We start from the raw sequence: 25,353 nt of genomic DNA on the forward strand, positions 1-25,353 counted from the left end.
AGACAGTGTAAGGCCGGTTTAAAAGCAGAGGCAGCTAAATTACAGCAACATTTATTATTGTTTTTAACACAAACAATTGTTGCTGCTACCGCTGTTGCTGTTGCTATTGCTATTACTATTTCTTATTACCAATTTCATTATTATTATTATTATTGTTTAGAGGTTTTGTTGCATTCTGTTGTCGATATTTCTTTCAGTTGACTTTGAAATTTCTTAATAAACTGTTGCTCGTCGGAGTTGTAGTCGCAGTAAAAACCATAAAATAGTTTTAAATATTAATAAAAAAAATAAATAAAAAATAAAAATAATTGCGAAATTTGAATAAAGTGTTTTATATTTTAGTTTTTATTATCACATCAAGTGTCATGAAGCTAATTGATGTGATTGTATATTTAATAGCAATTTTAATCTTTGTTTACTTATTGTTGGATTAAACGTGTTCGAACCTCTTACTCTATATACTTTTTTCTTACTTGGCTTAAACAAAAAACCAGAAACTATCCTTCTAATTTACTACAAATTTTAAAACTATTTTCTATTTTAATTTTAATCTAACTTAAAACAAACCAAATATACAATGAAGGTAAGTGTACAAAGAAAGTGTTTTTTTTTTTGTTATCATGGATTGTGTTGAAATTAAAAACCCAATTATTTTAAGTGAAATTCTTTTCATGTTTTAATGCCAAGTTTTCACCTGAGGTTGCTAATAAAAAAAGCTGCATTTAATGCATAAAGAAAAACTTATAATTTATGGAAAAATATGCAAATCACTGTCGGCGTTTTAATGAGTTGACCATACTTAAAATGATTAACCTAAATAGTTGCTCAGTTTTAAACTAACCCAGACTGGAAAATCTTTAATAAAATGCAATTTCTTCGAATTTAACTGTTTCCAAACAAATATTACCACATTTCTCAAACGTTTTTCTTTTCCAAAAGAAATCAATTTTCCAAATTTGGAAATATAACTTTCGTTCTCTTTTCATTGAAAAGAAAGTGTTTTTACAGTGTGATAGTCATTAATCACACTGTAAAGAGTTTCAAGTTTAAAAAACAAGAAAAGAAAAGTTTTTTTATATTGAACATGTATCGAATTCCTTATACAAAAAATTACAGATATTTAACAAAGGATTTTTTTTCTTCATAATCTTTTATGTGATAAGTTATTCATTTATTGCTTAGATCTGCAAGTTAGAATGTAGTTTGTGTTACTGCTGAATCCTAAATATCCTTCACCCATAATCAGAATTAATATTTCGTTTTTATTCAAAGAGTGGTGTGGTAGAAAATCATAGCTTTTCAATAGGTTTAAACTTTTTTTCTAATAGTAACCACTGTTATATCGTTATTCGGATCTATCTGAAACTAGTTATGAGACTGATTCTAACCTTTTCCTGTAAAAAGGACGCTTTTTAAATACTGCACTACTGTATTTAAAAGGAAATAAATTATGAATTGTAAAACTAAAACATACACAAATCTGCTTCCAAATGGAAATCTAAAATGTTTGCCGAAAATGTGTAACTGAATGATTAAATTAAAAATAAATAAATAATTTTTGATGGGTTTATATAAAAGGGACCAGTCACCAGAGACCTGCGCCGGTTGAGCCCAGTCGCCGTTAAATTTTTTTATCTTAAGTCTTGAAAATAGCCGCCGTTTTTGATAATTTCATAAAGTTTTCGGAATTTCAATTTTAAAATTTTTAAGAATTTGAGTAGTTATTCTTTAGTCGGCTGATAGCTGGCTATGAGCCGCCGACAAATCTTTTTGGAGTCAACTGCCGCCGTCGTGAAATTTAATCGGCGCAGGTTACTTTAATAAGGAATTGACACAGGAGGATATGTGAAAAGCCCGATCTGTTTTGGATGTTATTAAAGAGTGAGCTGAAAAAAACGTATACTTGTATTAAGTTAAATAAAAAATTCTCAAAAATACGTTAATTTATTAAAATATTGTACAAATTTAAATATTGGCATATTTTTTTTTCACCTTGCTGATCTTTGATTCCTACCTCTTTCTCCCAGGGGGTGGCGGGCCTTTTCCATGATGTTATCCTCTTTTCCAGTTGGAGAAGTGGCTTCTTGGATGGATTGTTTAGAGTGAGGTTAATTTTAAAAACTCGAAAACCATGATTTAAATTTGTTCGTCCTCTGCAAGGGATCGAACCTAGGGTACTAGGTTTTGTAGGCAAGCAATTTAACCACTCCACCATGCCGCCACATATTGGCATATTACTCGGTATTTAAACATTTTTTCACTGTTTTCGGAAATCCTCCCATTTATGATTTTATAGTTGCTTCTGCTATCTTTTTGGACGAGGTGTTTTGGCTCTGCGCACAAAAGAATCAGTACATTTAACTTTACGAGCTGCTTTTCTGATAGAAGTGTTCGGTGCTCTTCGAAAGAGTTGTTCGACTTCTTTTGCATTACCGATATCTGTTAGACCTTTTTTTCTTCCTGATCCAGGTTTCCTATCAATGTTCTTCTTTATACTTTAATGGCATTGAAAACAGTATGAATAATGAACCTTTCCATTTTTTTGAAAGTGGATATTTGATTTTTTAAATTTTGAAATGATCTGTTTGTGATTTTTATTTATGAGAAAACAAATTTAATAAATGTCAAATGTAAACCAGTGGTGGGCATAATGAGAACATTTCTCTCTTATAATCTGAACAGCTATTGTGATAGTGAGTTCTGTATCTGTTTCCAAATTATGCACCAATCATGTGGCCACCTTAACGACAATATTATTTCCAACTGAACTGCTATTACCTCTTTAAGAAATTTGGAGAAAAAAAAAGGTAATTTTGTTTTCTTTAACATTTGTAAAAACAAATCTTCAAATAACAATGATTGAATTAAAGACTATATGATTACGTGCACCAATTAATGCTGTAAGTGAACTCATTCACTGATGCATACACGAGTGAATAAGTACATCATACCAAAAATAAAATATGAAAAAACACACACGCAATTTATCAAAATAAATAAATATGTATTTAATAAACAAGAAGAAACAATTGTAGACAACAAAATTTCTTTTTAAGCAATTGAATGATGAAAGATTTTAGAGATAAAGACAATATAATGTGGAATGTAAATAGATAAATAATAGATATTCATATTTTTTTAAAAATTAATTAATTTTTGATTCCTAGATTCAAATGCCGGAATTTTTTTTCTCAAAAATATTTGATTGACAAAACTGTGAAATTTATTACTAATCTGATGTACCCAACTTTTGTTCGATATAATTTTTTAAGATCTTTCCATTTTGATCACTGATGCTTTTAAGAAATTTTCTGTAAATAATAAAGTTTCAAATTAAAATTAAGAACTAACATTTTCATGCGTAAAATTTCAAAACTCTTTTATGTCTATTTGCTTCTTTCCAGAGCTTTCTGAAGCTCTCTGAAAATTTAGAAAGTTGAAATTCGTCATACGCAAACACACTTTATAATTTCGACCAGAGATCCTACTATTATGGATCTATTACGAATCTCCGTACTAGAACTCCTACACGCAGAGAAAAAATATAATTGGGCATGGTTACTGTAACCATTTATATAGTGTTACAAGTTTTTTAACTATATTATAGTCACAGTAACCATTTACATGATTGTGGTAACCATAATATGGTTAACTTACGGTTCACATGATTGTCTCAACCATATATATGGTTACAGTAAACATGTATATGTTTGTGGCAACCATATTTATGATGAATAATTTATCATAATATGTTGTTCTCAGATTATGATAAGCCTTAAGCCGAAAGCACCATAATATGATAAGTCCTTCATCATATAAATGGTTGTCACAAACATATATATGTTTACTGTAACCATATATATGGTTGAGACAATCATGTGAATCGTAAGTTAACCATATTATGGTTACCACAATCATGTAAATGGTTACTGTGACTATAATATAGTTAAAAAACTTGTAACAATATTGAAATAGTTACAGTAACCATGCCCAACTATATTTTTTCTCTGCGTGTATATAGTTTACTAAGTGGACCAGGTTTCAAACGCCTGTATTAAGCTCCAGACTACACAGAGTAAACAGATTCGTATTAGCGAATCATTAGATTGTTGCCAATCGAATGATTCGGTCAACAAGAATTTCGTTTAAGGGAACTGGATTGACATCAAATTCGATTGTCATGATCATTAAATGTTAAACTCTCTGTTATAAAATATGTTTTTTGTCTTGTCTACGAATTTATAATCAATCCTACATTGTTCAATTTAGGTCCAATAAATACCGAATTAACCTAAAATAATGTAAGATCACGAAATTAAAAAATGTCAGCTATGCATTCCATAAATCCATTCCCAAAAAAACTAATCCTTTAAATCAATTCATAACGGAATCAACCTTTGAATGATTAAATTTTTGTTAAGTATCTAATACAAATTGAATGAAAATATTTTTTCTTTGTTCAATTTATTTTTGATCCGTTACACTTGGCTGACTCCAATTTATATACATATATTGGGTCATTTGAGACGTATATGCTCTTTGTAGAGCAGAGAGAAGTCAATTGGTTTCCTTATTAATCCCATGTAACCTAGAGTGTAGTCACTTTAAACGTTTATTTTGTACTGCACTTTAGAAAGTAGTTATTTTACCCACCAGCAGTAATATATTGGGGAGTTGTCGAAGGAAGGTATGTTTATAAGCAATCGGTTATTGGACTGTCGATGAGATGTCTTTTAAACTGACTAGTTAAAGTCAATTAGCTCCTTTTTTTAATTATATTAAAATAACTAGTTATGTAGCTAATCAAGTAACCAGTTAGGTAGATAGTAAGGTAACTGACTCTATGTAACCGGTATGTGAAAATCAATGCACTGACTACTTAGGACCAGCTACCAGACAGCCTTATTGTAATCCAAAAGGGACTATTGACTCCCTGCTTAGGATATGCACGTGTTAAAATAACTAGACACATAGCTAGTTATGTAACTAGTTGTAAAATCACTAGTTCAGCACAGTCTCGAAGAATTAATTAATTTCTGGCGAATATTTTAATGTATTGGTTAAGAGAATAATTTTACTTGATTTTGGCTATTGAATTAAGAATTAATTCGTTCGAATCTTTGTGTAAAATGATCCGTGCATACTGAATTTTGTATACATTAATGGCAGGTTTTTGACTGGAAGATTAATTTAAAAGTTCAATCTACGAATGTTATTTTTGGGTCATCGATTACATAAAAAAATTAACCATTCCGGTGCTAAGAGAGATTTAAAAACTTGAAAATTTATTATTTGAATAGATTTGTATACCCAGCATCGAAAAAGATGAATGGTATATTGATTTGGTCATTCCGTTTGTAACACATCCGAATATCCATCGCAGATCCACAAAAGTATGTATATTCAGGGATCTTATGAAATTCATAGCCGATCTAGCTATGTCCTTCTGCCTGTCTGTTGAAAACACGATAGGTATCAGCTAGCTTGCTAAAATTTTCCACAAATACTCTCTGCTTATAAGATTTGTTTGGTATTGAAAATGGGCAATATCGTTCTATGATTTCACCTAGTCCCCTTACAAATATCACCCCGGAATACTGTTTGAGCAGTCATAAATATGATTATTATGCGGCAATCCTGATAAAATTTTGCACAAATTAGTTCTAAGCTCTCAGAAATTATACTGATAGTATGGCGAAAATCGGGCAACAGTTGTCCCTAGTCCCAATACAAGGGGTACCTTGATTCAATGTTCAGAAAATTACTTGAACATTGTCTTACAATAATTAATATCGTTATGAAACGTTTTATATGAACCTAAATATTTCTACCAACTGTTGTGAGGATTGGTCCATAATTGACCCTACCCCCCATATTACCCTTGGGTATACATGATTCGGCACAGTCTAATATAACACTCTTTGAATTTTGATTTTTCGAAATTTTTCCAATATTTTTACTCACTGCCAACTATTCTTACTCATAAAATACTAAAGCTGGGTTTCCGCATACACCGTAATCAACGCCGATAACGAAAACTGAAACTGAAAAACTCTCGTTTCTGAGCTATTTTCGTTTCAGTTGAGTGCGTTGCGGCATAAAACAGAAACGAAATTATTTTTTAATTTTGGATGTCGCACATTAAATAGAATTTCATTATTTTTGACAAAATCTATTATATTTTACATTTCCAATAAAGAAAATTTATTTTTTTATTCATTTTGATTTTTTTAAATTGGTAATAAAAAAATAATTAAAATAATTTCGTTCTTACAGCACAGAAAACAACCTACTTGAAGTTGTTTTCGTTCCGGTCCCAAATGACAGGTTTTTCGTTACTGATCGGTGCCGTTTCGTTCCCAATTTTCGTTCTCGATTTCTGAAACGAACTTTTTTTCGGTGCAAATGTATGGAATTTCGTTTTCGGTGCCGATTACGGTGTATGCGGAAACGTAGCTTTACTGTTTTGATAACAAAATGTAATATTTCCTGACATTGTGTACATTACTACAAAGCTTAAACGAGAACCCAAAAACAACAAAATGGATTAAAGTTAGTTTAGATTTATTTTTAGATTAACTAATCAAAAAAACCCGGCCCAAGTCAAATGACAACAATTTGCTAATCGTACTGAGATGTCATATATTTTTGAGCACTATTGAACAGGAGAGTCTGTTGACATTTCACCAATTTAATGAAAATGTCAATAAAATGAAAGTAAAAGCAGTAGAAAAGTAAACATTTTCGCGGAAATCCCGATTTGAAACATAATAAATACAAACAATAAAAGTGTTACAAACTAAACAAAACAAATAAATAGGTGACTCTATCAAATAATCAAGCGTATAATTATGAAACAATTTAACACTAATTCAATAACCAAGTCATAATTTTTAAAATATTTATAAATTATTTGTGTGTTCCCTTAAGTATATGACAATAAAATGGTTATTAAAAATTTGAAGAGAAAAAAATAACAACAGTTAAATGATATTAAAATGCAGAAAACGTTTATAGAAAATTTGTAATACCAAAATTTCACCCAGCTCACGTTACTTATTAGCGTTTGAAACAAAAAGGAATTCTATCCATCACCCCACAAAAACCAAAATTAAACGTACAACATAAAAGTCACGTTTAAAACTGACCCTAAATGTACACATTTCCTAAGGAAGTAGAGTTTAAATTTCTTTAACACATTGACTGACTGACAGACAGACAGACAGACAGACAGACAGACAGACAGACAGACTGCCATGACCAAAAGGCATTTTTGTTTAAAGTTTAAAGTAAAAGTGTTTACAGTTTAAGAGACAATAACACAAAACATGCTATTGCTACTGCTACTCGTACATGTATTTACACTTGACAATTTAACAGACATTACCAAAGAAAGATTGGCTGACTGAATGACTGACTGGCAGTTTACTAACTTGAGTTTTAAATTGTTTTGAGTCAAGTCCTAAACCACTAAACGAGCAAGACAACAACTTGAAAAACCATACGACAGACAACCATAACATTAGCCATGTCTAAGACCACATTCATGATGAGACGTGATTTAATGTTTAATATTGAGTTTGATTTGTTTGTTATTTTTTTTTAGTTTGTAACAAGAAACATGATTTTATTTATGAATTAATTTTTAAGATGTGTAGAGTTATTTTTTGTTTGCCGTAATCAAGAAATTTATTGATTTAATTACTTGCTTTGCATTGTTACTGTTTATGTTTCAAAGATTTATTTAGCTTTTGTTTTAACAAAAACACCACTAAATAAATAAATAAAAACTTGACTATTATGGCTTTTAGAAAGTGGTTAATAATAATAATGAAATATTTGAAAAACTAAACAAAAGCTGAAAAAAGAATTAAGTTGTTAAATTATTAATTATTTATACATATTACTGCATACATAAATACATACATATGTACATATATTGTCTTAGAAGATATAAAAGTAGTGGAGTTATTTGTTTTATAGAAAGTCATAGAAAAACAACAAACAGTTTTAACCATTTAATTAAACATAATTTCAAAAAGCTGTTAAGATTATCGAAAGTTGTTAAAACAAAATCAAATGGACATTAAATCCTAATAATCTGAAAACCGTATAATGGTGCAATAAAAATATTTAAAGATAGTAGTCACTTGAACAGAATTGTAGCATACAATTTAGTCAAAAATGATATCGTATGCAACCATACATATATTGCCAATAAAATTAACAATTTCTAACAGTAAAAAATAAAAAATCTTTTTTTAAAGTCATATTCAAGTTCATATTCATATCAACAAAATTAATGATGACACACTCTCTCTCTCATACTTAAAAACCACCTTGGCTAGTGTCAAATATTATTGGTGATTATTCAATTTAACTAGCACAGACAAAAACCAAATTTTTAAACATTGATAATTTTACTGCAAGGACTGTAAATAACGGTTATCCAGAAAATTTGACATCAAAAAATCTCTATGTTAGAGTCAACGGAGACCTATACTGTTATATAACAATAGATTCGTATTGACGTGCTCTTTCAGAATCTATGGTAATAAAAATGATCTTAAGTTAACAGTTATTTTTCAACGTAAAAATAAAAGTTCGCATGAAATACTTAAAAAAGGAGCTATTTAAGCCGTTATAAAAAACTCATTTGAGGACTTTTATTTTTTCCGTCAGAAAAAATCTGAGTTTTATTTTCGGACGGGAAAAATAAAAGTCCTCAAATGACTTTTATTTAATGACGGAAAAGATAAAAGTCCTCAATGAGTTTTTTTTTCTGACGGAAAAAATAAAACTCTTCAAATGAGTTTTTTTATGACGGCTATTTGTTTAACTGTTTCAGATGGATTTGAAGTCACAAAATAACTGTTGTAAAATAACTTTTTTGATATCACTTATAACCGTTACGGTTCCTGTTTTACTGCCAACATAGCACTGTTAAGCACTTAACAGACATCATAAACTCAAATTTATTTAAATTCCAAGATTATTTCAGCTATCCCTCTATAACAGTTCCAACTTGAACCTCTTTGACCACCAAAATAAAGGTTTAAATAAAGAAAAATATAATTTACATTTTTCTATAATTGTTCTATTGTTTTAGATATTGAATACTTTTGATAGTTTCGTTTAGTTTCGTTAAGTTCTGTACATGTAAATGCAAACATGTAAATTAAAAATGTCAGTTGTTATTCTCACTAAACATTTTTCTTGGATGTTCAAAAAATATTCATTTCCAAAATTAATCGGTTAACCGATTAACGGTTAATCGATTGAATATCCTACCTTAAAGTATACCAATCTACTCAGGATCACTGTCTGAGTCGATTTATTTGGCAGAAACTGTTGTATTGTCCCAAGGTCAAAGCCTATTAAATTTGGTTAGAATCGGTACATTATTTATCCTAGCCCCTCTTTCTCTATTTGAAAATAGTTAAGCTCTCATAACTACCTTAATGATATAGATATCCAAACCAAATTTAGTACCGATCAATCCATAATTTACCATTGCTCCTTTACATTTCATTTATAATCTTAAAACTCTGAAATATGTTAGTATCCAAATAAAATTCAACAGAAATAAGTTTCATATTTATGCAAATTATGCCACTAAATTTTGTGATGATCGGTCAATAATTAGTCATAGCTCCCATATAAGAGCCACTTCCGAAAATTACTTTAACGATCATAAATCTCTCAAAAAAAATTTTGGCAATAAAATAAGATTTTATACAAATAAGTTTCATATCAAAAGAAAACTGTTTATAATCATGTATGTACTCGGTTAGGGTATCATATGGTCGGGCTTGCCCGACTATAATTTCTTACTTGTTTTTACTTGGATAATTTTTATGTATTTATTTTCAAATTCCAAAATAATTTCATATAAACCAATATTAGTGTTCTAATGATAAAGGCTTGGTAGTCCAGGGCTAGTGTTTAGTGTATCATTCCGAAAATGTTAATTTTGACCACCTAAAAATTTTCTTTTTCAAAATCCAAAATTATTCAAAATATTCCTCTATTGGTGCTTCATTAAGGACCCTATGAACTTTCAAACTTAGGGCACTGCTACACGTTCAATATATATTGTGATATTTGGATCGCGATCCATTGAAATGGATCACGCAAAATGAGGTTATTCTGCGATTTGGATCGCGATCCATCAATACCGTATGCTACACGTTCAATAAATATCGCGATACTGGATCGCGGTCAATATATATTGAACGTGTAGCAGTGCCCTTAGTGTGTTTTCTTTCTGTAGCAATGTCAATTTTGACTGCTTGTAATTAATTTTCAATAAACTGAAATCTAAAATTACACACGCAACGAATTACACATGAGTTATACATTCAAGTAAAAATTACACAAACTATGTGTAATTAACAATTACTAATTACATATGAAGTGACTGCACACATTGCAAGACAATTTTAAAACATCGATTCTAAATCAAATTCACAAACTTGTGAAACATTTGCAACAACAATAATAAGAAGATATTAAATAGGTGATAAGATTTTGGTGTATAATAAAATTTAGTTTATCAGTGTCAACATTTTTTAATTATTTATCAAGATTCGCTAATATCCTGGCCATAATACATACACGTACATTTGCTCTTTTCGCAAATTAGTGCTATGAATTTAATATACAAGATGACAGTCAAGACACAAAGGGATTAGTAGTTGAAGTCGTTTAAACTCCAGATTATAGTATGATCGGACCATTTATCGAAATAAACGAAAATCTGGACTTAAAAACACGATTTAGGGCCTTTTTATATTAATCCATCGATCTGCTCATGTTGTCTTTACTCTATCATATTCCCACAGCAACATGTAACCTAAATAATTTTACTTACTTTTACGAGAAGACAAGTCCCTAAGACATTAGTTGAAAAAAAACCATTACAAATTCACAAAACAATGCCCACAAATTCTGTCTCAATTATACTTCCACCCAAAATTGCTCCCCAGTAAATACAACCAAGTTTCATAAAACCAACCAACCAAATATTACCTTTTTGTATGTGAATAATGAACATTTTTCTTTCAATTTCAAAAAACAACACGCACACTTTAAAATAGGAAATAGCATTCTGTTAAAAACTAAACAAATAATATAAATAGAAACAAAATTAAATTAAACAAGTAAGAGTGCTATATTCGGCTATGCCGAATCTTATATACCCTTCACCTTTGTTGTGGATGCATTATTATTTTTTATAATTAGTATATATGTATGTACATTGCCCACTTTCAGCGTACAGCATCCTAAATTTATCAAGAACACAAAAAACAACAACAATGCCAAACGAAACAAAACACCAAAAGAAAAAACAAAATACGCAAGCCAATGAAACCAACACACATCCAAACATACGTTTAATTGTATAAAAAACAACAACAACGCCAAAAGAAACAAAACACAAAAAAAAACAAAATACGCAAAGCCTGCACATCCAAGCCTACGTTTTGTTGCTTTTTTGTAAAAAAAAACCAACACACAACCAAACAACCGTTTAGTTGTATAAAAAACAACAACAACGCCAAAAGAAACAAAACACAAAAAAAAACAAAATACACAAAACTTGCACATCCAAACATACGTTTTGTTGTTTTTTTGTCAAAGCAATACATTGTGTTTTTTGATGAAATTTTCAGAGGTTGTCGCGGATTTTTGCTCATATCTCCGTTATTTATGGACGGATTTTGCTGATTTTAAATAGCAAAATTCTCGAAAGTATGTCTGACAGAATTGTTGAAGATTTGGATCCCGGAGATATCTGGGGCCTTCAGAAAATTGATTTCAACAGACAGACAGACAGACGGACAGACAGACAGACAGACAGACAGACAGACAGACAGACAGACAGACAGACAGACAGACAGACAGACAGACAGACAGACAGACAGACAGACAGACAGACAGACAGACAGACAGACAGACAGACAGACAGACAGACAGACAGACAGACAGACAGACAGACAGACAGACAGACAGACAGACAGACAGACAGACAGACAGACAGACAGACAGACAGACAGACAGACAGACAGACAGACAGACAGACAGACAGACAGACAGACAGACAGACAGACAGACAGACAGACAGACAGACAGACAGACAGACAGACAGACAGACAGACAGACAGACAGACAGACAGACGGACATGGTTTAATCGACTCCGCTATCTATAAGGATCCAGAATATATATACTTTATAGGGTCGGAAATGAAAAATGTAGAAATTACAAACGGAATGACAAACTTATATATACCCTTCTCACGAAGCTGAAGGGTATAAAAATAATAATGTTGAGACAAGTACGATATTAATTACAAATGAATCCATTTCAGATGTTTTTGGCAATACTTAGTTAGATCTATATGCAGTGTTGAAAAAATAATAGGGACAAAAAAACGGTTCCCAAATGGGGGGTCGAAACAATATTCCAGGAGCCACAGAAAAAAGTGCAATCAATCGAATTACATATGTACATATATCGAGGGACTATATTCAAAACGATTCTAAAGTTTTCAGAAGAGCAAAAGAACTGTTTATTTCACTTATTCATAATGAATATTAAATTCATTATTATTTAAAGCCGCTACTAAATTCTACATATAACTAAATTATTCAAATTATTTGTAGGTATTGAAAGTGGATCAGAATATAAGTGGTTCGGTTCAATATGACTTGTATATCAAGGAACTATATTCAAAACCGTCTATTTTAAAACACAACTTTTCAGAAGAGAAAAAATTAGTTTATTTCTTGATTTTCACTTAAAACAAGTAAGAGAGCTATATTCGGCTGTGCCGAATCTTATATACCCTTCACCAAATTATACTTCAAAATAAAAATTTTAAATATTTTTAGGTAAACAAATTTATTTTTTCTAAAGTTTTTGTTTCATTTTTTGGAAAAAAATTTTTCGAATCGTTTTTTTTTAATTTTTAAAATTTTTTTTTTAATTTAAAATTTTTTTTTTGTTTTTTAAATTTTTTCGGTCCACAAATGGCTGAAATATAAGGAAAAAAAGCAGGACAACCTCGATTTTTTACCTATTTTTGACCTATATATGGATTACTAAGTCATTAATATAGACAATATGGATATCTAATGATAGATATTTCACTACGTCAAAATCGGACAGACAGACGGACATGGCTTAATAGACTGCTAGATAGCGGAGGATAGGATCCAGAATATATATACTTTATAGGGTCAGAAAATATATGTATAAAAAATATAAATACTTTTCCAAATATTTCATTAGTGGCCTAAAATCTGAAATAATTTTTTAAAAAATTTTAACATCTATGGATGTTCGGGTCGTTGTCGTGTTGGAATCTCCAAACTAGGGGCATATTTTACTCAGTGTATGGATACATAACATCGTTTAATATGGTTCTGTATCTTATACCTGTCATGGTATCTTTTATAATATGAATTGGGCCCATATCTTGCCCTGAAAAACATCCCCATACCATAATATTGCCACCGCCAAACTTTACAGTCGTATATGTGTACTTTGGATTTAATCTTTTTCCCTTTGGTCGTCTTACAAATGTTCTTCCATCACTGCCTCTTAAATTGTATTTGGATTCGTCGGAAAATAGAACAGTATTCCATTTCTGTATCGACCAGTTTAAATGATCCCTGGCAAATTGTAGACGAACCGTTCTTTTTAGTAATGAGTGGTTTTTTCACAGTAGTCTTACGAGGTCTTCCACCTAAATGTTGAGTTTTTACAGAACCGGTCTCACGAAATTTCTTTATAATTTTCGAAACCGCTGATTTATTTATTAAATATTTGTCACAGATACTTTTTTGTTTTAAACCAGCTTTAAAATCGTTAATTATTTTATTTTTTAAGTCTTCAAAAATCTTAACTTTAGCCATTTTCGTTAACTTTGAATAAAAGCAAGTATGCGAAAAACTTAGAAAAAGAAGTTGTGAAAAATTACCAGAATTTAAAAATAAAATAAAATAACTGTAAACAGGATGCTTTTTACATCGTTCTTTTAAATATTATTTTCGTTTTACACTTCTTTCTTGCAGAAATTTAAAAGTTTCCATTGTTTTGTCAGTAGCGAAATAGTGAATATTTTTAATTTTTTCCCTTTTTTCAGAATATAATTAATGATGTTGTTTTTTTGTTTTTAGTTAATTTATATAAATAAAACTATACAAGTAAAATACTAAAAAAAAAATTTATTTTAAAAAAGTATTTTTAATTTTGGGCTACATATAGAATATTTGGAAAAGTTTCCATTGTTTTGTCAACCACTGTATATGTATACTCTTCTCACGAAGGTGAAGGGTATAAAAAACAGTATTCTGATGGTATAACGCTCTTTAAATCTTGTAAATTCTTCTCTGTATTTGGATGTATAAAAAGCGAAACAGAATATAAGGCTTTCGGTTCAATATGACTTCTATATGGTTTAATTCGAACAGGAATCTCAACGTAATGTTTGTCAACATTTGTTTTAGACTTTACGCAACCACTTGGAAGATATTCGTAATAACCTTAATTTTAATTTGTATCACAACGGGACCTACTGTATGGACCCAAGTGAGCCGTTCTTTCCTGCTTCTTAAATAAATAATTGTACTCACTTTGCTCTGGAATAATTTCTTCATATAAAGTATTGCAGACAGATTTGTTTGGCATCACATATTACTGTCTTTGAATTTCACTTAAATTTTTCCAACACATTTACATACTTTTTCACAAACATTTTTAATGACATCACTTTATTTAATTACATAATATTAATTATCTTTCTCATTTTCCTTGCAGCCTTTTTATTTAACCTTACTCTTCTTCGCCCTAATGGCTGTCGCCTGCGCGGAACCTGCGCCGGGAAAACATACGCCCTACTCATATCATGCACCCAAAAATGGCAAACAAGTGGCCTTTGCACGCGGACCAAATAACAAACAGAAAACTCTGGTGGTACAGATACGCAGTGATCAGCCAGTTCCATTGGTTTTGAAAGGACGCCCCAATATGGCCCACACTCATGCACATGCCCATGCTCACACTCACGCTCATGCACATGTGCACCCTGGGTCACTGCATCATTTGGGTCACTCTCATGTCCACCATCACATTAATGCTGGAGCTACACATCTAAGAGGACACCAGAGGCCAATTAAACTGCAAGCCGCACAAACATATTTGAAAAATCCTTCATTCCAACGTAAACCTTTGAAAATCAAATTACAAAATACAAAAACCAAATTGACAGCTGTGCACAAACCAGCCACCAGTTATGATGTGCCCTTCAAATACGAAATACCAAATACACAATCGCAAGTGTACAGTGGTGAATTGCAGCAATTGCCGGTAAGCAATCAAGACGTTGTAGTAATTTAAGTTTTTTTTTATATTTATATAATTTTATTTTCTTTTTAGTTGGATCATCACTTTGATTTTATCTCCGAACACTTTGCTCCTATTCACACAATTCCTGCTCCCAATTTATCGATACAAGATAATCATTTGCATCCAGAAGAAACCTATTTGCCACCCTCTTCTCCCCAGCCACAAGTGTATCATCAACAGCAGAACAACTATCAAGTGAATGAGGAAAGCACCAACGATCAAACCTTTGTTGATCCCTTATCAGGCTCCCAAAAACTTATTGCTCCCGATCCAGATCCCTCACTACCAGCTGCTCCCGTACGCCCTGCCACCGAACCTTTCAATACGCCCAGCAATGGCAAACCTTTGCCCGTAGACATACAAACCAATCATTTGTCAGTGGCCCAACCTTTATTGCAAATTGTAGGTGCTCAAGCTGGCCAACAAATATCACCAGAAATCTATCCCATACAATACACACAACATTTTGCTGCCGCTCCCGTACCCATTTACAATCCCACCTACTTGGTGCAACAATCGAACAATCTCTATAGCCAGCACCAACAACAATTGTTTAAACCAGCCGTTGTGCCTGTAGTTGAAGCTGGCTATGTGAATGCCGATTTGACCCAGCAGGTGGCCAGCAATGGACAGATTTTACAGGCTGCTCAAGATCCTCGCAATAACATACATCCCGTTTTGGATGTGGCACCACATTTTGCTCCCTTGATCGCTGCTCCTTCTTTAGATGAAGAACAGTCGATTGAAACGGCTCCATTCCATTTGCAAAATCTAGCCGGTCCACCTTCAGCCATAACCGGAACAACCGAGGCAGGTTTTGTTGTGTCCAACTATTATGGCAACGGTCATCAAGACTCGACACAGTTATTGCAGGCCTATGTTGAGGAAGAGCAAGCGGAAGCACAAAGACAACAATATGAGCACCAATTACAACATCAGCAGCAACAACAACACCAACAGCAGCAATTAGATTTACAGCAATTGCAACAGCAACAATTGGAATACCAACAATTGCAACAGTTCCACCAACAGCAGCAACAATTCCAACATCAACAGCAACACCAATATGTCACCCCACAACCCCAACAACAAGCTCTTGTACAACAGCAAAGACCCCAGCAACACAATAATGATCCAGCAGCTGCTGCCTTTGAGGAACATCAACGTTTAGTACAACAACAATTAGGTGCTGATACTCCACTAAGAATTTTTGTGCCCGACGAAGAAGAAGTAATAAAACTAAAACTTATCTAAACACTACATTTATTTAACTCAAATATTTTATTTTCTTTCCTCCCACAGGCCCGCTTGCAAAAGCGTTCCGACAATATTGTCAAGGGCACCATAGAAGATGTGGAAAACACTATTGGTGTGGAAGATGAACAGCCCCAAGATGAACTATATGAAGTCTCCTCCTCCGTTGAAGTCTCCAATGAAGATCAACAACAACAGCAAGAAGAACAGCAGCAACAAACTTCATCAAATGAAGTAGAATAAATTTAGACAAATTTATGTTTGCGAACTTTTTTAAACCAAATCTTTTTTATAACGATAATATCGAATTTAATTTGTAGGAAAATAAACTTAATATTACTATTTATTTATTAATTTATAAAAAAAATAAAAATTCACTTGTTTTTCAATTGTTTACACTCGCGCTAGGTACAACCTACTTACTGTCTTTTTACATTAAAAATGTGTAAATAAATAAAAACATTTTAATTATTTCATGCATACTTTTAGGAGTGACAAGTAAATAAAAAATTTAAGTTGCGCCTTAAAGCATGTGAAGTTTATGTAGCAGAACGTCATTATGAAAGCAAAAACCAAAATGTATGAATTTTTTCACTTTCGTAAAAATTATGTGACATACCTGAATATCAGAGCTGTAAATGAATTATTCTTTTTTATTTAATTCGTTTCGAATTTTGAATTAATTTTATTCACAATATAAAAGAATAAAATGAAATTTGAATCAATTCAAACGAATTAGGCAGCAATGAATTTCAATTCACTTCTAATTTGTAAAAATGAGTTGGAATTAGTTTTTAATTCAAATGAATCTGTAAAATTAATTGTAATTCGTTTCCAGTTCGTTTGAATTGAATTGATTTTGAATTCATTCAAATGAATTAGAACAATGAATTGCACTTCAAATGAATGAAATCAATCAATCAAATTTAAGAGCAGATCTAGGGCGAATGAAAAATGGAAATTTCTCCTACCAAAATTAAAATATTCAGTACAAAAATTTAAAAGTCTTGTCCTGGATCCGAACCTGATCAAAGTTTGGAGTTTATTTCTTCAAGAAGAACTGATTTTTATTTTGACAAAACACATTTAATATTCAAGAAGCAATTAATGATTTTTGAAATTTTGTGGCCCACGGCTACCCAACTACAAACTATTAGGTAATCAGGTTGTTACAATATAAATTTTTCACAACAACAAAAAACATTCTTTACTAGAAAATATTACATTTAATTTTACATTTGGTATACAATTCTTTGGTTTTAATTCTAACAAATGTGGTTTTTAAAAATAACGGATTTTTTAATCCCACATCTGGCAACACGATACAATTAGTTAAATGGCCGTGTTTACATTTGGTACAACGGTTGATTTAACACATGTCATACAACCCTGTGTTGTTATTCTTGATATTTTGACATTTCATCATTTGCTTTAAAATTCGCAGCAGAAACGCACGCTTTTTATTTTCTAATTTTACAATTTATAAATTGATTTAAATAATGATTATTCCTATACGTTGTTTTACCTGCGGCAAAGTTATTGGCAACAAATGGGAATCTTATTTGGGTTTACTGCAAGCCGAGTACACCGAAGGGTATGTATTGCATAGAAATTTATGAATGACATGGTCAAGTTTTACTAATGTTTGTTGTTTTTGTAGTGATGCCTTAGATGCTTTGGGTTTGAAACGCTACTGTTGCCGTCGTATGTTATTGGGTCATGTGGATTTGATTGAAAAATTGTTGAATTACGCTCCTTTGGAGAAATAATATGTGGTATACATAAGTGGAGATGTTTAGAATAAGTTAGTTTTTTATAAATTACAAAGTAAAGAAATGAACTCAAAAACAAATCTCTTTTATTTATATATGAAATTTTGAAACCCCATTCGAATGGAAAGTAAAAAAATAAACAAATGTTAAGGTTTATTTTAACAAAAGAACAAACAATATCAAAATTGGTTTATTATAAAGTTTGAAAAAAAGTATACAATAAAATTGTAAAATATTGTCACATTACATTTTATCCATAAACCAAGGTTGGCCATTGTTTTCACGACGCTTTGTTAAGATGTCACAACCGGTATCGGTGACTAGCAAAGTCTGTTCAAATTGTGCTGAATATAAGCCATCAGCTGTAACAGCAGTCCAATCATCAGGCCATTGTTCGGCCTTAGCCACACCCTCGGAAATCATAGGTTCAATAGTGAAGCAATGGCCCGCTTTCATAACACCCACAGCAGAGTTTTCTAAAGAAAAAACAAAATTGTTTATAAATATTTGAAAATAGTTTTCAATGAATCAAACTTACTGGCATAATGAGGCACATTGGGGGCAGTGTGGAACAGTCTGTGTATGCCGTGACCGCAATAGCTTTTTACTACACTAAAACCATGAGGAGCTACATATTTCTGTATAACATTACCAATCTCACGGTATTTGACGCCCGGTCTTACCAATTCGATGGCTTTTGATAAGGCCTCATAGGTTACACGCACCAATTTCTTGTGTTTTTCGGAAACATTTCCCACAAAGAATGTTTCATTCAAATCGCCATGGAAACCATGGTGATAGACGGTAACATCTATATTACACAGATCACCATCCTTCAGAGGTCTCTTATCGGGTATGCCATGGCAAATTACCTCGTTAACGGAAGTGCAACACGACTTGGGAAAGTTGTAGTAATTCAAGGGGGAAGGATAACAGTCCCTTTCAATAGCGGCCTCATGCACCAAACGATCGAGCTCATCTGTGGTAACACCCACATCCACAGCTTTGCCAGCTTCATCCAAACACTCTCGCCCCAAACGACCGGCTACACGCATGGCCTCAATTTCATCATCATCAAGAACTTTGATTGAAGTATTGCCCCTCATGGCCTCTTCAGAAGCGGCTCTTCCCTGAGGATGGTCGGCATAATCTGGACGTTCTATGCTCTCGGGCACAGCCCGTTTAGGTGTTTTCTCATATGGCCTTAGTGTACCGGTGAATTGGTAGTACGGATAGGGATTGTAACCACACTCCTCATTGGACTGTTTTGGCTTGGCAACTCCCTCTACAATAAACAGGTTTTAATACACATTTTACGAGTTTACAGTATAGTTACTTACCCGCCAAGGCATGTATCAACTTGTGCTCCTTCCAGAAACCTTTAAAACAAGCCTGTGTACAAAAAAACGATCCCGGTATGCCCAATTTTAGACATGTTGGACATTGCAGTGTCGCCTGTTTGCCACAATCGGGAGTTTCACATTTGTTTGCCATTTTTTCTTCGTTTCGTTGCAATTAAAGTTTATATAAAATGCAATTTATTAAAAAAAAATCTAAAAATAGTTTAATTCGACTACCACCGCATTTTCAATTGAAAAAGTCTGCGTCCAAGAAGCAACGCAATTTATTAATCACACATGATTGTTCACGAAAAGTTGGCAACGCGACGCTGTGTTTATATATCATAAGTAATGTCAACATATTAGTAGAAAATACTACAGAATTGGAATAAATATATACAAAATGTTTTACAAATATTAAGATTGGAAAAAAGTGAGATTTCATTTTACTTATATAAATTTATACCCTTATTATTCTATGTATTATCTTTTGTATATATTTTATTAATATAAATTTGGGTTTCTTTAACCCTATATATTCTAGTCCAGATAAAAAAATATTAGGCATAGTCCCCATTTATTAGTATTGTTACGTTTTAACCTTTTCAAATCGTTTGGTTTATTTCCTTTAAATAAACCGGATACTTTTGATTGCAAATAAAAGCCCTTTAGTAGTTTGAAATTTATTTATTTATTCAAATGTACAACAACAACAACATAATTAAATAGTCACTCAATGTTTTTTATACAGGTTTGTAAATTCGCAGAAATACAGACGCAATTTATAATGTACACGAATTTACTTGAAAAAACACAACACACTGTAAGACACTCAGTTGATGTTTATTCGAAAAGCGTCTCTGATAAACTCACTCACGACTGCAACCTCTGCCTCTATTTATAACACTGCCATCTGCATTCTAGATTGCTCTTTAACTGTCAAAATTCGAATATTCTAGATCTTACTAATACATACGCCATCTGTGGTGTTCTTTCTACAATGTTCTTTAACTGAATATTCAAATACAGCGTTGCCAACTTACGATCAAATAAACTGAAAGCTTTTATTTAATAATGCCCACAGATATGTTACAGTTTGCTATTACAGCACTGTTATTTGAAAGTATTATGCTACTATTAAATCAGCCCTTAAAATCGTTATATTTGAATTCAAGTACAATTTCGTAACAGTATTATTGCTTTGTTATGACAAAATTGTTAGTGCTTTTGCTCAGACAACTTTGTTTTGACAACAAACGTCAGTTATTGTTATAATAAATATTTTTCAAGTGTAGATAGGGGTAACGTATGTATTTAAAACAGAGTTCATTACTTTGAGAATTCATTCTTTATAGAATTAATTTCATATTAAATAATTAAAATTTTCTTGAATTCAAATCCTATCCCTGCTATACTTATCAAATATTTAACATAACAATTAATGACGTTTGTTGTCAAGACAAAGTTGTCTGTGCAAAAACACTAACAATTTTATCATAACGAAGCAATAATACTAATAAATGGAGACTCAGCCCAATTATGAAAAAAAATTCCCCGTGAGTGTTTTCCCTTTTCATGTTTTTTTAACATAGAATTTGAATAGGTAAAATGAGAAAAGGGAAAAAAACTCCCGGGGAATTTTTTTCATAATTGGGCTGTATACCTAATAATTTTTTATCTTAACAACCATTTTGACGTTTATCATGATAAAAATTAATAAGGTATAAACAGGACATTACAAAATAGCTTTCAAATCGTATTGAAATATTACATGTTTCTTCAATTCAAATCTATAAAAGGGCTTAAGTGAATTTTTAAATTCATTTTATAAATGATTAAAAGCTAAACGTGAAAAATATAAAAAAAAATATTTTTCAAACAAAAAACCTAAGGTTTGAATTAATGTTTCCCTTTTTCTGGAGAATGCTATTGAAATAAGTCTTGAATTACATTTGCTTTCAACTTGATTTAATACCATTATTCTACCAATTAGTATTTAGAAAGCCGGTTTGCGGATTATTGGAAAAATTGAATTTTCTTAAAAACCGGTTAGAATGTTGGAGTCTTCGAAGAATATCTAAGTATTCTAAATAAAATAGCTTGATAAAAGAAAATATAATACCGTTGGTTAACGTTACCGCTAAGCTACCGTTACTCCTAAAATACCATTTTAGCTCAACTACCGTTACCGATAAGCTACCGTTATAGAAATAAAATAATTTAAAATTATAAAAATACAAATTTCTGATTTTAATAATTGAGTTTATAGAATCTAAAATATAATAGAATACCACCTTTGTTAACTTAATTCTTTTTAATAATTTAATTCAGGATATCATTAAAATACCGTTACCGAAATAAGCCAAAATACTGTTACCGCTAAGTCATCATTACTGAAATAATCCAAATTAGCGTTACCGTTACCTTTTAATAGTCTTGAATCGGTAGCCAAACTTGATACATTATAACGAAATCAGTTTGAATCGAACTGAAAACTTTTTTTTTTACAAACACACTGTTCGGCTATTAATTTTTTTATAACATAAGTATTTAAATTGATACCAAAAAATCGGCTGTCGAATAATTCGAAAATATAAAATATTGTTACATTTTAACCTTTTCAAAACGTTGGTTTATTTCCTTTAAATAAACCGGATACTTTTGATTGCAAATAAAAGCCGTTTAGTAGTTTAAAAATTGTAACAACTCTTTTTATACCCTTCACATTCGTGAGAAGGGTATATATAAGTTTGTTCACAAATGGCTGAGATATGGGGAAAAAACCAAGACAACCTAGATTTTTGACCTATATCTGGATTAAGACATTAATATAGACAATATGGATATCTAATGATAGATATTTCAAAGACATTTGCAACGACGTATATAAGACCATAGTAAGTTGGACCTACAATGGGTCAATTTCGAAAAAAAAACAATTTTTTACCCGAATTTTTTTTTCACAAAAAAAAATTTTTAAATTTAAAAAAAAATTAAAATATAAAAAAAATTTAAAATAACAAACGAAAAATTTTTTTTTCCGAACTGGAAAAAAAAAATATTTAAAATTTTTAAGTATAATTTGGTGAAGGGTATATAAGATTCGGTTCAGCACTCTTACTTGTTTTATTTAAAATGTGCAACAACAGAATTTTTATACACGTTTATAAATTCGCAGAAATACATACTACGTTTATACGCACGGCTTATTCGCAAATAAAAATATTGCAATTAGAAAAAAATGCCGCATAAACAGTGAATTAATTTTTTATTTGCGAATAGCTAACTCACGAAAACAATTCCTGATTAACGACACTATTTGCAAATAAGATTTTAAGCATTGCCATATGTTTTAACGCTTTTAGTTTATTAACACATTGACTGCCAAGGCACTTTCAGCAAATAAGATGCTGGGGGCCACAGGATTTTCTTTGGAATTTTTTATGGGATACTGAGTTAGAAAAAATACTCAGTACAAGTTCTGAAAGTGATGAAGAATGTGAAGATTACAGTTTTGATGAGAAACTTCCAGACAACATCGAAAAAATTCTTAAAATCTAGCACTATTGTCTGACATGGCTAGAGAGAATAAAAGTCGTGTCGGACATATGTGTCCGACGTGGCGTAAACCGCATAGTGCAGTGTCACACATATGTGTCCGACGTGGCAGTCAATGTGTTAAGACGATTTTTAAATATTTCATTGCGTTTTTGAATTACTTGGATTGCAAGACGGACAAGAATTTTTGATTCTATAAATTTTACATTTAAAAAAATAAAAAATGTATCATATTTTATTCAATAAAAGAGCTACCAAATAATTAAATTTTACCATCCGGCATCTCATAAAAACAAGAATTTTCCGTAACCAATGTGACATATAAACAGTGAGTTAGTTAATTGCAAATAATTTTTATTTGCGAATAGGCTACGTATAAACGTAGTAACAGACACATTTCATAATGTACACGAATTCACTTGAAAAATACATCACACTTTAAGGCACTCAGTTGGTGTTTATTCCAATAGCGTCTCTGATAAACTGACTCACGACTGCAACCTCTGCCACTATTTATAACACTACCATCTGCACTATAGATTGCTCTTTAACTGTCTCGAGCTTTCTAATACATACGCCATCTGTTGTGTACTTTCTACAATGTTCTTTAACTGAATATTCGAATTCGAATATACGGTCGCAGCAAACAGCGTTGCCATACTTACGATCAATGGTCGTTTATTCAATGTTAATAATGCTCACAGATATGTTACAGGTTGCTATTACAGCACTGCTATTTGAAAGCATTCTGCTACTTTTAAATCAGCCGTTAAAATCGTTATATTTGAATTCAAGTACAATTTCGTAACAATTTTTCAAACAGAAAAAAACTGGTTAATCGGTTTCAGTTTCTGAATACTCTAACATTTAATACACAGTATAACTTTAAGTTAACACAGAAAAAACTTATTTTTTCAACTAAAAAACTTATTTTTTCAACTAAAAATATTATTTTTCTACTATTTTCAACTAAAATTTGAGTATCGAACTGGATAATTGGTATAAATTCGTTAATAATACATGTTATTGAAAATACAATATTCGTAATTTAAAGAACATTTCAGTTATTTTTGTAAAAACCACAGAATAATTTTTTCTGAAAAAATTATATTTGCTACATATTCAAAACGGTTAAAAGATAACGGTAACGATAATTTGGATTATTTCGGCAACGGTAATTTCAGTTATTTTGGTACCTCTAAGCTAGGTAACATTAGTCGAGCTGAAATAATATTTTAGGGGTAAATTTAGCTTAGCAGTAACGGTAGCCAAACTTGAAAATAAGTGGAAAAATTAAAAAAAAAGATAAAACAAGTAAGAGAGCTATATTCGCTATATAATTACACTTTAAATTTTTTTTTTATATTTTTAGGTAAACAAAATTTAAATTTTTTTTCGAAATAGTTTTTAAATTTTTTTAAAAAAGTTTTTTTACGAATTTTTTTGGGAAATTTTTTTGGGAAATTTTTTTAAAATATTTTTTTTGGAAAAAGAATTTATACAAAAAATGTTGTTCATGAAAAAAAAATTCGTTGATGTAAAACAATTTTATGCATTAAATATGTTTATATTAAAACCAAGATATGCTTCTAAATGAAAAATATGCCATAGTTCATAAAATGTTCTGCAAGGCTGTTTAATTTTTATCATTACCATTTTTCAATAAATTACCTTTGTATTACACATAGTGGGTTAATTGTATATGTACATAATTTAAATCTGATTTAAAATAAATTTGTTCCCCAACCACCAACCAACTTATAAGATTAGATTCCAATTTTGTATCTATCTTATAAGAAATTCTAATTGATATTAATGCCACTTTTCCAATTACCCACCTATGACACATGTGGGCAATAAATTTAAGGGTATTTCCCATAAGCCGCATTAAACCCAAAATACGAGTGAGTGTGATACACCTTACGGAAAATTACCACCAATAAAACGGCATAAAGCACCCTCGCCCTGATGTTCATGCAAAAATAAATCATGAAAATTCTAAGAAATTAAATAAAT

General features: G+C 31.1%; 3 protein-coding genes across 3 annotated transcripts; 2 read left to right on the plus strand and 1 right to left on the minus strand.

Annotated features, from left to right (window-relative positions):
* Positions 1-577: 577 nt before the first annotated feature.
* On the plus strand, positions 578-17,040 carry LOC135953669 (transcription factor SPT20 homolog). Its single transcript, XM_065503639.1, has 4 exons — positions 578-583; positions 14,826-15,374; positions 15,444-16,643; positions 16,716-17,040. Exons 1-4 carry the CDS (start codon positions 578-580, stop codon positions 16,908-16,910), a joined length of 1,950 nt encoding a protein of 649 aa, XP_065359711.1. The 3' UTR covers positions 16,911-17,040.
* A 1,062-nt stretch (positions 17,041-18,102) lies between these two features.
* Rpb10 (DNA-directed RNA polymerases I, II, and III subunit Rpb10) lies at positions 18,103-18,519 on the plus strand. Its single transcript, XM_065516350.1, has 2 exons — positions 18,103-18,261; positions 18,328-18,519. Exons 1-2 carry the CDS (start codon positions 18,167-18,169, stop codon positions 18,434-18,436), a joined length of 204 nt encoding a protein of 67 aa, XP_065372422.1. The 5' UTR covers positions 18,103-18,166; the 3' UTR covers positions 18,437-18,519.
* A 72-nt stretch (positions 18,520-18,591) lies between these two features.
* LOC135964200 (methionine aminopeptidase 1) lies at positions 18,592-20,031 on the minus strand. The gene is made up of 3 exons (XM_065516349.1): positions 19,780-20,031; positions 18,978-19,724; positions 18,592-18,915 (listed from the first exon to the last, which is right to left on the minus strand). Exons 1-3 carry the CDS (start codon positions 19,931-19,933, stop codon positions 18,683-18,685), a joined length of 1,134 nt encoding a protein of 377 aa, XP_065372421.1. The 5' UTR covers positions 19,934-20,031; the 3' UTR covers positions 18,592-18,682.
* Between the last annotated feature and the right edge of the window lie 5,322 nt (positions 20,032-25,353).

This window comes from Calliphora vicina, chromosome 1 (genome assembly GCF_958450345.1).
Source record: "Calliphora vicina chromosome 1, idCalVici1.1, whole genome shotgun sequence".
NCBI lineage: Eukaryota > Metazoa > Arthropoda > Insecta > Diptera > Calliphoridae > Calliphora > Calliphora vicina.